This window comes from Mesocricetus auratus, unplaced genomic scaffold (assembly GCF_017639785.1).
Source record: "Mesocricetus auratus isolate SY011 unplaced genomic scaffold, BCM_Maur_2.0 Super-Scaffold_6730, whole genome shotgun sequence".
Taxonomy (NCBI): Eukaryota; Metazoa; Chordata; class Mammalia; order Rodentia; family Cricetidae; genus Mesocricetus; species Mesocricetus auratus.
Genome location: NW_024429184.1, coordinates 71,821,684 through 71,836,840, shown reverse-complemented (window position 1 = coordinate 71,836,840; position 15,157 = coordinate 71,821,684). Strand labels below are relative to the sequence as shown.

The 15,157-nt window shown below is 39.9% G+C and overlaps 1 protein-coding gene across 1 annotated transcript in view; it reads right to left on the bottom strand.

Moving 5' to 3' along the window:
- Window positions 1-13,595: 13,595 nt before the first annotated feature.
- Window positions 13,596-15,157, bottom strand: part of LOC101844887 (short-chain dehydrogenase/reductase family 16C member 6) — a 28,955-nt gene continuing 27,393 nt past the window's right edge. The window contains exon 6 of the mRNA XM_021223819.2: window positions 13,596-14,246. Coding sequence (XP_021079478.1) covers window positions 14,120-14,246 — 127 coding nt within the window. The 3' untranslated portion in view covers window positions 13,596-14,119. The remainder of the gene's footprint in view (window positions 14,247-15,157) is intronic.

Below are 15,157 nucleotides of genomic sequence, written 5' to 3'. Positions count from 1 at the left end.
TTAATTACTTTAATTTTAAATAGCTTGCTTCACATGTCAATCCCAGTTCCCTCTCCCTCTCCTCCTCCCGCACTCCCTATCATCCCCCCCAGACTCCCACCCTATCCCTACTTCCTTCCACATAGGGGATTTCCGGAGTCTGTCATTTCACTCAGGGCAGGGTCCAGGCACTCCCCTAAGAGTCCAGGCTGAGAGAGCACCCCTCTTTGTGTTATGGACACATGAAATCCGTTTGTATGCCAGCGATAAACACTGATCCACTGCCCAGTGCCCCATAGGTTGCCCAGGCCTCCTCACTGATTCTCACATTCGGGGGTCTGGATCAGTCCCATGCTGGCCTCCCAGCTGTCAGTCTGGGGTCCAAGAGCTCTCCCCTGTTCAGATCAGCTGTCTCTGCTGGTTTTGCCAGCCCATTCTTTGCCAATTTTCTCATCGCTCCTCTCTCTCTCTGTCACTGGGTTCCCGTGGGTTCAGTTCAGTGTTTAATTGTGGGTGTTCACCTCTGCTTCCATCAGTCACTGGATGAAGGTCCTAGGATGGCATATAGTGTAGACGTCAAGTTCATTAGCATATATCCTTTCAATCACAACCTGAAGATGATGTTAGAAATAAACTGGAGTTCCTCTGCTTGCTATATGAAGAAGTTCACCCTCTCCAATGTGTCAAGGACACCTATCCCCTGCTTGGATCAGCAGCCAGTGGAGTTGACTTCCATCCTGTGTAGTGAAGTCTTCTCTTGCCTTCTCTATCTTAACTCATGTGGTTCTCCTGAGTGAGTCTGGAACCCATCCCGTCCTCTGAAACACTTGTGCTCCTGAGCAGGACAGTTCCAGGAATGGAAGACATCTCAGTCAGTTATCTCAGCTGTGACAAAATACCTGAGATATTAAATTGTAGTGATATATTGTTCATGATATAATAAAGTTTGCCTGGAGATCAGAAAGCAAAGCTAGCCACAGCCATAGAAGCTGGGCAGTGGTGGTACACACCTTTAATCCCAGGACTCAAGAGACAGAGGCAAATGGATCTCTATGAGTTCAAGGCCACCCTGGGCTACACTAGAGAGAATATAAAGAACTCAGTGCAGTCTCAGGAGCAGTCTGAGATTTGGTGAGGAGCAATGGAGTCTGGAGATGCAATCTGAGGTTCAGTGGATCACCCCCTTGGTCTGAGCATTGGTAAAGGCAAGAACTCTCAAGTGATAGCTGCTTTACTTCTCTGATCTTCAGCTTGAACCATAATATCTGTCTCTGGGTTTTTATTATTTATGTTACATTCAGTTTAACAGAGGAAAGAGACATGCAGTTTCAGAGCTTATAGCCTAGAGTTGGTTGGCACTGTTGTTCTTGGACCTGTGGTGAGCCAGCACACAGTGGTGAAGAGCACATATTGGAGAGAACTTCTTTATCTATGACATAGAGGATAACAGAGAGGAGGGGCTGAGGCCCAATATTCCTTTAGAGACATACTCCTAATCTCCTAACTTTTTCCCATGAGACCTCATCCCCTAACAGTAACAGGCTGGTGACTAAGCCTTTAACCCTGGCCTTTGTGGGGACATTTAACATCTAAAGTATAACAGATGGGGAGAAGAGGTGGAGACAGAGAACCCTGACACAAAGGTTAATGAACCCAGGCTCAGCAGAAGCCCTGGAGGAAATGTACCACTAACTATGTTCAGAGGCAATGGACAGCATCATTAAGAACACAGTCATTGCACAGACAGTGAGATCCACAATTAATAAATGGGACCTCCTGAAACTGAGAAGCTTCTATAAGGCAAAGGACACAGTCAGCAAGACAAAAAGGCAGCCCATAGAATGGGAAAAATATTCACTAACCTCACATCTGACAGAGGGTTGATCTCCAAAATTTACAAAGAACTCAAAAAGCAAGTCTCCAAAACACCAAAGAACTAAATAGAGAATTTTCAATAGAGGAGTCTAAAATGGCTGAGAGGCACTTGAGAAAGTGCTCAACGTCCTTAGCCATCTGGGAAATGCAAATCAAAACAACTCTGAGATACCATCTCACTCCTGTCAGAATGGCTAAAATCAGAAATACCAATGACAATTTATGCTGGAGAGGATGTGGTAAAAAGGGGAACACTCCTCCATTGCTGGTGGGAGTGCCAACTGGTTCAGCTACTTTGGAAATCAGTATGGAGTTTCCTCAGAAAAATGGGAATCAGTCTACCACAAGACCCAGCAACTCCACTCTTAGGCATATATCCAAAAGATGCCCATTCATACAACAAGGATGTCTGTTCCACTATGTTCATAGCAGCATTATTTGTAATAGCCAGAACTTGGAAGCAACCTAGATGCCCCTCAACCGAAGAGTGGATAGAGAAAATGTGGTACATTTACACAATGGAGTACTATTCAGCAGAAAAAAACCAATGGAATCCTGAGATTTGCAGGCAAATGGATGACACTAGAAGAAACATCCTGAGTGAGGTAACACAGTCACAAAAAGAGAAACATGGCATGTATTCTCTCATATATGGATTTTAGACATAGATCTGGGGAGTGCCAGCCTATAATCCCATGGCCAGAGAGTCTGGGAAACAGAACCTTCATTCAGTGGCTGATGGAAGAAGAGGCAGACTCCCACGGCTAAGCACTGAGGTGAACTCAAGAAAGCCAGTAACAGAGAGGGAGGACTGATGACCAAAGGGATTAAGACTGGGCTGGTTTAACCCCCAGAAACAGCTGACCTAACAAGGGTTAACTCTTGAATCCCAGGCTGATGCCTGGGAATCCAGCATGGAGCTGATCAAGACCCCTTGAATGGGAGTGTCAGTGAGGAGGCCTAGGCAATCTATGGGGCCTTTGGTAGTTGACCAGTATTTATTCCTGGCATACAAATGGACATTGGGTGCCCATCCCACAATGAGAGATACACTCTCACCATGGACTCTTGGGGGAGGGTCTAGGCCCTGCCCTGGATGAAATGACAGACTATGGACACCCCCATGGAAGAACTCACCCTCCCTCGGGAAAGGAGGGGTTATTGGGTGGGTGGTGGGAGGGTATGGGAGGAGGGGAGGGAAAGGGAGAGGGATGTGAGATTGACATGTGAAGAAACTTTGTTTCTAATTTGAATTTAAATTTAAAAATAGAATTTTTTAATTAAAAAAAAGAACACAGTCATTGTTTGTCTCCTGATATCTGTTGAGGGTGAGTCAGCAGTGTGTGTGTATACAATAGAACTGCAGGTGGCTGAAATTCACAAGCAGAGAACCAAGGATGTGGCAGAGAAAATATTTCCCATGTTAGAACTGGGAAGACTTTTGCAAATCTGTTAAGTCTGGAAGTTTTCTATTTGTAGTTTTGCAGAAGTAACTTGGGAGCTGTGAGACCCTGACTACCAAGTGAACTAGATCAGCTCTGTTCCCATGCTTTCTATTCTGGAGAACAGCAAGAGTTATGAGCGTTATTAGTTCTGGAACAAGCTGATATGGAAGGAAGTTAAGTTGTCTTGTATTTGATGTGCAAATCTCCCCATTTCTGTCAGTCTGATGTTGAGTGAACTCTTCTTGGATCTCTACGAGCTCAGTTTGCTTATCTGGGCAGTGGGCATAGCACCACATGTCTACTCCAATGGTCGCTAGGAAAAAACTATGATAATGAAAATATATTTACCTAACACTTAGTGAAGATTTCATATATACCAGGCACTTACCTGAGTTCTTTGTATACCTTAATTGATGAATTTCATTACAGACAAGGGTCATGAAACACTTACCCAGAGTAATGCTTAGACAATTTCAGTATTGATTGTGTGTCAAACAGGGATATGCTGCTCTACCTCTTGCAAGTATCAAGAGCTATAATTTATAATGTGTCAGATGAGTTTTAATATAGATTGTTGTAAAGCCTTTTTCTATAACAATTCAATTGTGATATGTTATAGCTCCCATTTTTCATGCAAAAACCCTGAGGTTCAGTGAAATTGATGAAGATCGCCAAGTTCCTAAGCTAGGAGTTTGATACCACCATTTAAGCTTCCTTGAAGAAAGGCCTTGTTTGTGACCTTTAAGGGCAGGGCTGCCTTGGAGGCTACACAAGTCCCTCTGCTAGTAAATGAAGTTAGTGGGGCAATGAAGCCAGCATAGGAGAACAGATGTGTTCCGGGGGTTAGCTTGCAAATCCTCAGAGTAGGGTTTGATTTATGGTCATAATGGTTAATCACACACAGCAGTGGACTCTTAGGGAAGTTCGGAGTGCCACTGGGACCTGAGATCATGTCTGGTCTGAATCTAGGCCCAGACTGTAGTGTTCAGAGTGTCAACATTAGCATAATTCATGATGGTCATGACTCTCCTTTTAGGAGAGAGAATATCTCTACATTGAAGTGGCACCAAGATCTGTGTGGCAAGCTTGCCAGTCATATCTAGAGTATGTCCCAGGGGCAGCCACACAAATAGTAACACTTCCATCTGAGGCAGAAAAGGAGCTGTCAGGTTTTAGGAGGTAAACCTTAGAAATATGTCACTACACAGTACAACTTTATGTCTGGACCTTTTAATAAAGTATGTCAAAATATTTCAGAGATATTCAAAGACTTATAATTCCCAATTCTGAAGCTCAAAATTTCATTGCAAAGCAAATGCCACAGGCTTAGAAATGGAAACTGAAAGTGAAGATCTTCGTTGGCTGCAAAAACAATTTTAATTTGAAACTTGATGTGAACCAATGAGAAGTGAGGAAGATACTTTTGAAATAGTTCTTCACTTACAGTTGAAGACATTTTAATGCATTAACAGGCATTTAAGTAAAATGTCACAAAGTCACTTTGAGTTCTTTATCTAACACTCAGCAGTCACAGGAAAACTCAGGAAACTCTTGTGCCAAGGAACAAATGCTCATCACAATAAACGCACACAATGGAGCAATTACAGATGCATTCAAATTAAAAATTTAGTAAGAATGTATACAAATATTGTCATAGTCTGGAATACACCCTTGACAACTGTGTCAACAGAACTTTTCTCCTCAAAGCTGCAGAAAGACCATTTTGAACCTGCAAAAATTGTGAGACAGAAAATTCTTAGCATCAGTCAAGTTTTCACATTCATAAATTATTGTTACTTAAGATTATAAGACCAGATTTTACACATTTGTTCTACATTGTATTACAGAAGATTACAAAGCCAGATTTTTACATTTCTTCTAACCACCTGTGTCTGTTACTAATGTACTAGAGTGATCATAAGTGTGCTTTATAAATAATACACGTTTTTATTGTGTTTTTAAAAAAGAAATTAGCTTTCTACTTCAGTGATCTTTTTTCACTCTGATTTCAGATAGAAGGCCCCTCTGTCCCAGCTTTGAATGTGCCTGTGCGTGCATACACACACACACACACACACACACACTCACACACACACACACAAACATACACACATGCAAACACACACACATGGTTGAGGCATCCTTGGATTTTTACTATCCATAGGCATCCTATACCAATCCTAGAGGAATTACAATGGACATTGTACTATAAAGACTTAAGGACTGTAATAAAAAGGAAAAGCACAATTATTTGTGGAGGCCTTTTATGTACAACATAGCTTCAAATGCAAAATCAAGAGTAGGAGTTGGCTCCAAAGGTGGGAGAAAAGTCACTACATTACTGGGTAGCGACAGTCCTCCTCTTGTATCCCCTTGTCCACCCTTTTGCCAGGATCTTGGATCAGAAATAGTCTATATAGAAGTCAGCATAGAGGTAAGACACATTTTCTCCCAAGCTTTGGAATGGGGGTACATGTGATTTCTGTCTCACAACCTCATAGACTCAATACTTCAATGGACGTAGCCTTGTCATTTCAAGTGAGCAGAATTCTCCAGCCCCAGGAAGCCCAGAGTATGGAGTCATTCCCTATCCAGAGCATCTTGTATATCTATCATTCCTGTCAAGTTACAAACTAGCAACCAGGGACCCTTATAAGCAACATTTCTTAGAAACATATATGATATATGTTTCTTACTGGTTATCAAGGAAACAGAATTAAGGAGTTGAGGCAATTCTCATGTAGAGACATATAGATTTTATTAACAATTCATCCAGAATATGTCATTACAAATAAAGGAGAACAGATTGTGTAGTTTTTAAATACTTTAAGTTGACAATACTGACCAACAATATTGACCAGGAAAAGGGCAATAGCAAACCAAACCAAAGTCTCTGGTTAGTAGCATTCAGAAAGCTCTTGCTCTATATTTAGTGAGTGCTTTACTTATCTCTCTGTTTACAGTGTCATAGATAGCAGGTACTTGGTAAATATGTATTGAGCTAGTGAATAAAAAGACTCTCCCTAGAGTACACAGTGAAAGCAAAACAGGTTTACTTTTAAACTTGCAAAACTGTCCAACATCATCTTGCCTTACTGATGTTTTTGTTTGGACTGGTTCATTCTTGCTAGGCCAAACTTTCCATTCTTATTCTGCCTCAAGGTAAACTGTGCTTTAGTTGCATGAACGTATAAGGACCATGTCCTCATGTAAGAATAGATATTAGTGGTAAGCTCTCTCACTAACAGAGGCATATTGTAATGGAGTAAAATGTAGGTTTCTGGTCTCACTATCACTAGTCTTTGAATGTAGGAGAGGTTAATAGGATCAGTATGCAGCAACTACAGTTAGAGAACTACACTATTTCTAGCCCAGATATCACCAGAAGTTCCAGTGTAAGGACTGGCTGTTAAATGGTCAGACGTGAACTATAAATTCCCATATCAGGTGTTTGAAAAATACTTTGAGGCTTCTACTTGCCCTCCTTTGACTCTCCTGGACTGGGGACTGAATGCAGGAACACCTGCTCCAGTGGGCCGAGGCATCCAGAGTCTGCTCACATTGCAGGGCTAGTACCACCTCTACCCACTGGGAGAGGGAGTGTCTCAGACCCTCTTGCACCCACTGGGAGAGCCATAAGAGTATTGGACCTGCTTGCACCCACCAGAAGAGAAGCTTGGACCCATACCCATCATGAGAGGGAGAGATCCCACCTGCATTCGCTGGAAGAAGGGATATGAAGACAACAATATAAGAACACATTCAACAACAAAAAGACCAATATGATGCCACCAGGGCCTAGGCACTCTGTACCAGCATGCCCTGAACATCCCAACACAGATGAAACAGAAGAGAAGACCTTAAAAACAACTTTATGAAGATGATAGAGACCTCAAAGAGGAATTGAGAAAATCCCTTAAATAAATGAAAAAAAGAACAAAAATTGAAGAAATGGAGGAAACAGCAAACCAAAAACTGCAAGAAATAAACAAACCTCTTAAAGAAAGCAAGGGAAGCTGTTAAGAGAAGCTTTTTCTTTGAGAGAAGCCTTCCTGCCAGCCTGGTTCTAGAGCTGCATCAGTCCCAAATAAACACACAGGAGGCTATATTAATTATGAAGCTGTTGGCCTTGCTTATTTCTTACTGGCTAGCTCTGACTTAAGTATTTATCCCATAATTGTTAACCTAAGTATTTCTCTTACCGGAGAATAGTTCCTGGCTTCCTACCCCATGGCGTTACATCTTGACTCTCCTGTGTTTCTCCTTCCCAGAGTCCTCCTGGACTCCTAGTCCCACATATCTAGATTCCTATTGGCTCAACAGTGCTTTATTGACATAAGACTTCCCCAACAGGAAGCCAAGAAAAAGCAATCAAAAAAGTGAAGAAAACAATTAAAACAGTTCAAGGCTTGAAAGCTGAAATAGAGACAATAAAAAAACACAGTATGAGGAAATGCTGGGAATAGAAAAGCTGTGTAATGGTCAGGAACTACAGATGCAAGCATAACCAACAGAATACAAGAGATGGAAGAGAGAATATCAGATGTTGAAGATACACTAGGAGAAATAGATTCATTGATCAAAGAAAATCTTAAGTCCAACAAACCCCTAACATGAAATATCCAGGAAATACGGGACACCGTGAAAAGACCAAACCTAAGAATAACAGGGATAGAAGAAGGTGAAGAAACTCAACTCAAAGGTGCAGAAAACATATTCAACAAAATCATAGAAGAAAACTTTCCCAGACTAAAGAAAGACATGCCAATGAAAGAACAAGAAGCTTACAGACCACCAAATAGAGTGGACCATAAAAAGTCCCCTTGCCACATAATAATCAAAACGCCAAACATACAGAATAAAATAAGACTATTAAGAACAGTAAAGGAAAAAGGCAAAGTAACATATAAAGGCAGACCTATCAGAATTACATCTGACTTCTCCATGGAAACTCTGAAAACCAGAAGGTCCTGGATAGATGTTCTACAAACACTAACACACCATGGATGCCAGCCCAGAATACTATACCCAGTAAAGCTTTCAATCACTTAGATGGAGAAAACAAGATATTCCATGACAAAACCACATTTAAACAATACATATCCTGTAATCCAACCCTAGAGAAAGTACTGGAAGAAAACTCCAACATAACGAAGTTAACTACACTCACAAAAGCATAGGCAAAAGATAATCCCACTTTATCAAAAGCTAAAAGAAAAAAGGGGAGCAAATCCACACATAATACCACCACCACCATCAAATCCAAAACAAACAAGAATGAACAACCAATGGTCATAAACATTCCTCAATATCAATGGTCTTAACTCGCCTACAAAAAAGACACAGGCTAACAGAATGGATATAAGACAGAAACCATCCTTCTGATGCATACAGGAAACACACCTCAACTTAAAAGACAAACATTACCTCAGAGTGAAGGATTGGGAAAAGATTTTCCAATCAAGGGACCCAAGAAACAAGCAGGTGTAGCAATCCAAGTATCTAATAAATTAGACTTCAAACTAAAATCAATCAAAAGAGATGAAGAAGGTCATTTCACATTCATCACAGAAGAAATCCATCAAGACGAAGTCTCAATTTTGTACATCTATACACCAAATAAAAAGGTATCCACATTGGTAAAAGAAACATTACTGAAACTCAAATCACCCATAATACTCCACACACTTATAGTGGGAGACTTCAACACCCCACTCTCACCACTAGACAGGAACACCAGACAGATACTTAACAAAGAAACAAAGCAACTAACAGAAGTTATGACCAAATCAGGTTTAACAGACGTCTATAGAACATTCCATTCAAACACAAAAGAATATACCTTTTTCTCAGCACCACATGGAACCTTCTCTAAAATCGACCACATACTAGGCAACATAACAAACTTCAACAGATACAAAAATGGTAGTAACCCCTTGTATCTTATTGGATCATAATGGTTTAAAATTAGAATTTAACAACAACACAAATTGCAGAATACCTACAAACTCATGGAAATTGAACAATGCACAATTGCGCCATTCCTGGGTCAAAAAAGAAATAAAAAAAGAAATTAAAGACTTCCTAGAACTCAAAGAGAATGAAGACAAAACATACCCAAACCTATGGGACACTTTGAAAGCAGTGCTAAGTTCATAGCACTAAGTGCCCACATGAAGAAACTGGAAAATAAACACACTGGAGAATTACCAGAACACATGAAGGCTCTAGAACAAAAGGAAGCACACTGACCCAGGAGGAGTAGACACTTGGAAGTAATCAAATTGAAGGCTGTAACCAATAAAGTAGAAACAAAGAAAACAATACAAAGAATCAATGAAACAAAGAACTGGTTCTTTGAGAAAATCAACAAGATACACAAAACCTTATCCAAACTAACCAAAAGACAGAGAGAGAGAAAGAGAGAGAGAGAGAACATGCAAATTAACAAAATCAGCAATGAAAGGGGGACATAACAATGAACACTGAGGAAATCCCAAGAATCATCAGTTCATACTTTGAAAACCTGTACTCCTCAAAATTCAAAAATTTAAAGGAAATGGACAATTTTCTGCACAGATATCACTTACCAAAATTAAATCAGGAACAGAAAGCAATTTAAATAGACCTAAAACCTCTAATGAAATAGAAGCAGTCATCAAAAGTCTCACAACCAAAAATAGCCCAGTGTCAGATGGTTTCAGTGCAGGATTCTACCAGAAATTCAAAGAAGAGCTAATACCAACACTCCTCAAAACTGTTCCACACAATAGAAGCAGAAGGGTCATTGCCAAACTCTTTTTAGGAGACTACAATTACTGTGGTGCACAAACCACAAAAAGACACAACTAAGAAAGAGAACACACACCAGTCTCCCTCATGAACTTTGGTGCAAAAATACCCAATAAAATACTGGCAAATCAGATCCAAGAAAACATTAGACAAACCATCTATCATGATCAAGTAGGCTTCATCCCAGGGATGCAGGGATGGCTTAACATATGAAAATCCATCAATGTAATCCACCATATAAACGATCTGATAAAGAAAAACCACATGATCATCTCACTAGATGCTGAAAAATCTTTGGCAAAATACAATACCCCTTCATGATAAAGGTCTTGGAAAGATCAGGGATAACAGGAACACACATAAACATAATAAAAACAATATACAAGCCAACAGCCAACATCAAACTAAATGCAATTCTCTAAAATCAGGAACAAGACAAGGCTGTCCACTTTCTCCATATCTCTTCAATATGGTACTTGAAGTTCTAGCTAAAGCAATAAGACAACAAAAGGAGATCAAGGGGCTACGAATTGGAAAGGAAGAAGTCAAACTTTCACTATTTGCAGATGATGTGGTAGTTTATATGAATGACCTGAAAATTTTTACCATGGAGCTCCTACAGCTGATAAACATCTTCAGCAAAGTGGCAGAATACAAGATTAACTAAAAAATCAGTAGCCCTACTATATATAGATGATAGATTGTCTGAGAAAGAAATCAGAGAAACATCACCCTTTATAATGGCCAGAAACAACATAAAATATCTTGGGGTAACTCTAACCAAACAAGTAAAAATTTGGATGACAAGAACTTTGAGTCTTTAAAGAAAGATATTAAAGAAGATATCAGAAAATGGAAAGATCTCCCATGCTCTTGGATAGGTAGGATAAACTTAGAAAAAAATGGCAATCTTGCCAAAAGCAATCTACAGATTCAATGCAATCCCCATCAAAGTCCTAGCACAATTCTTCAAAGACCTTGAAAGAATAATTCTCAACTTTATGTGGAAAAGCAAAAAACCCAGGGTAGCCAAAACAACCCTGCATAATAAAGGAACTTCTAGAGGCATAACAATTCCTGACTTCAAGCTCCATTATAGAGACGTAGGCCTGAAAATAGCTAGGTATTGGGAAAAAAATAGACAGGTAAACCAATGGAATAGTGTTGAATACCCTGATATTAACCCACATGTCTATGAACACCTGATTTTGATAAAGAAGCTAAAATTATACAATGGAATAAAGAAAGCATCTTGAACAAATGGTGCTGGAGTAACTGGATGTAGAAGATTTCAGAGAGATCCATATCTATCTCTATGCCCAAAACTTAAGTCCAAATGTGTCAAAGACCTCAACATAAATCCAGCTACATGAACCTCTTAGAAGGGAAAGCGGGAAGTACCCTTGTACAAATTGGTACAGGAGACTGCTTCCTGAACATAACACCAGTAAGTAGCACAGACACTGAGATCAATAATAAATGGGACTGCCTGAAACTGAGAAACTTATGTAAGGCAAAAGATACAGTTAATAGGACAAAATGGCAGCCCACAGAATGGGAGAAGATATTCACTAACCCCACATCTGATAGAGGGCTGATTTCCAAAATATACAAAGAACTCAAGAAGCTAGTCACCAAAGCACCAAAAAAATCCAATTAAAAAGTGGGATACAGAACTAAATTGAAAATTCTCAATAGAGGGATCTAAAATGGCTGAGAGACACTGAAGAAAGTGCTTAACATCCTTAGGCATCAGGGAAATGCAAATCAAAACAACTCTGAGATACCATCTTACACCTGTCAGATTGGCTAAAATAAAAAAAACACCAATGACAGTTTATTCTGGAGAGGATGTGGAGAAAGGGGAACACTCTTCCACTGCTGGTGGGAGTGCAAACTTGTACAGACTCTTTGGAAATCAGTATGGCAGTTCCTCAGGAAAATGGGAATCCTTACCACAAGATCTAGCGATTCCACTCTTAGGCATATACCCAAAGGATGCAAATTCATACAACAAGGACATCTCTTCAACTATGTTAACAGCAGCATCATTTGTAATAGCCAGAACCTGGAAGCAACCTAGATGCCCCTCAACTGAAGAATGGATAAAGAAAATGTGGTACATTTATGGAGTAGTATTCAGCAGAAAAATAAAAAACAAAAAGCAAAAAGCAATGGAATCTTGCAATTCACAGGCAAATGTATGGAACTAGAAGAAACAATCCTGAATGAGGTAACCCAGTCACAAACAGACAAAGATGGTATGTATTCACTCGTATATGGATATTAGACATGGAGCAAAGGATTACCAGCCTACAATCCACAATACCAGAGAAGTTAGGAAACAAGGTGGACCCTAAGAGAAACATACATGATCCCCTGGAGAAGGGGAAAGGCACAAGGTCTCTTTGGCAAATTGGGAGCATGGGGGTGAGGGTAGAGAGGAATTAAGAGAAAGAGAAGGGGAGAAGAGGAGATGGGAGGAAGACATGAGGGAGCAGGAAGACTGAGTCAGGGAGTGCATAGAATAGAGGGAGCCATTAAAGGTTTAAATAGAAATCTGACACCAGGGAAATGTCCAGAGATCTACAAGGATAACACCAACTAAGCATCTAAGCAATAGTGGAGAGGCTATCTTTCCCCGATAATGAATTGATTCCTACCTTATATGCCCACCTAGAGCCTTCATCCAGTAGCAAAGACCCACAGCTAAGCACTGAGCCAAACTCCTAGAATCCAGTTGCAGAGAGGGAGGAGTGATGAACATAGGGGTGAAGACCATGCTGGCGAAACTCACAAAACAGCTGACCTGAACAAGGGGGAGCAATGGACCCCACACTGACAGCTGTGAAACCAGAATAGGACCGAACCAGGCCCCCTGAATATGGCTGTCAGTAAGGAGGCCTAGACAGTCTATGGGGCCTCTGGTAGTGGATCAGCATTTATCCCTAGTGTATGAATGGACTTTGGAAACTCATTCCCCAGAGATGGATACTCTGTCAGCCCAGACACACGGGGAGGGCTTAGACCCTGCCCCAAATGATATGATAGACTTTGATGATCCCCATGTAAGGCCTCACCCTCCCTGGGTAGCAGAAAGGGGATGGGATGGAGGGCTGGTGGAGGGCATGGGATAATGGAAGGGATATGAGACTGGGATTGATGTGTAAAATAATATTGCTTCCAATCTAAATTTAAAAAAAGTCAAGCACCAAAAAATACCTTGAATTAAAATGTATTAATTAAGCAGCCTTTCTTGATTGTATTACAAAATAAGGTATATAGTGTTTATTTTTCTTATGGAGTAAAAGAGTGAATAATTTTTCAACACATTCAGATGCAAACAAAACTGATGTTACAGATTTAAAAAAAATCCAATAAACATGTTCATTTTATAATAGTCTTCATACAATCATCTAAACCAAGTAGGAATTACTAAGACAATATAAATCAGCCTTCATTTTGTGAAGTAAACATTTTTAAGTACAAAATTAATATGCATGTTTAAATAGGACATTGAAAATTATCTGTTTACAACACTAATTTATAACCTCATTACTAATAATTACCTCTTTCCTGGAAGTGTCTTATATTTGCTTTTCAAATAAGATTAGGGTCAATTTGCATTAACATTTTATATAAACATAATCTGCATGCTCAGAGTTCACTGAGAAGACTGTGACATTTTTATTTCCAAAACTGAAGAATTACTTGGGAATCTGGATAGATAATATAAGTGTTAAAAATATTTAAGTGTGGTGATGTGTGTCTACAAATCCAACCCTCAGAACTAAAGCATGGATCATTATGAGATGCCAGCCTAGACACTATATTGAGAACCTGTTCAAGGGAAAAAAAATCGGAGGAGAGTGAAGAAAAGGAAAAGCCCAGTGTAAACTCTCTCCTGGGAAGAGAAGCTGCAATTTTTCAAAAGATTCTAAGTTGGCTGGCATAATGCAACTGCTAGGGCGATTCCAAACAGTGTACTGTCTCATCTGTGTATGTGATTATCATATTTGAGACTCAGGTTATTGCTGTTTCCTTTCTGTTTCAGCCTGTTCTTCTTCTGCTTTTATTCTTCCTTTGAATGACGTCATACAGGTGTCCATGCCAAGGTACTCACTAAGCGCAATCATCATTTTTGCAGATATTATTCTAGAGAAAAGCAGAGAAAAGTTATGACCCTTTAAGACTCCTAAAGTCACCGAAGGGACTACTTTGCACAGACTAAGTGCAAATAAAGTCTGAAAGATCAAGATTTGTGCTGTGCATCTGTCACTTAATGGGAGGGATGGATGGAAGGCTACCATACTTCAGAGCCATCAATATCATGGATCATGGCAGATACTTTCAGCTCTCTTCCTACGTCCTAGAATTATTCTCAAAGCTTTGAAAAAAACCCAGTTTCTCCACATGCTACACTTCCTGGTTCTTTGGAGAGACAAGATAGCTCCCTATTTACTCTGTCTATCCTTACTTACTACACAGCAATAGAAAGAATTAGAATAAAGACATAGCAGCTAAGAAGACTATGTGTGACACAGTAGCTTTAAGTGTAAAGATGTTTCTAATGTGTGTGTGAGATCAAGGATAATATTGGATCTCAGATCACTTCTGCTTGGATCAGCCCAGTTCTGCTCATCTTAACTGAACAAATATTTTTCCATGTTTATTCTTTATCAGATCCTGTCCTGGGTATAAGAAGAGACCAGGAAAAAACTTAGAAATTGTGTCCTCAGAGAACACACACGTTGGCAAGTGTCCAGTATGTTAAATGCTAGAAACCCATGAGAAGTGTGATGGTCATACTACCACAAATGTTGGCTTTCCAAAGCAGTTAGGACAGACAAGGAAGAATAGGGAATGCAGTGAATAGGTAGAAATGGCAAAGGAAACACTATATTTCCTAAGAAATTTCCTAGGAAAACTCCAACTTTCAAGGTACCAACATGATGCCAGGAGAGGGAAATGCTACAGCTGATATATGACAAGTCCTAATGAAAGCGCTTCTTCAGATGACATTTGGGCTGTGTGCTGGAAACACATGGGCACCTTAGGTTCTATCT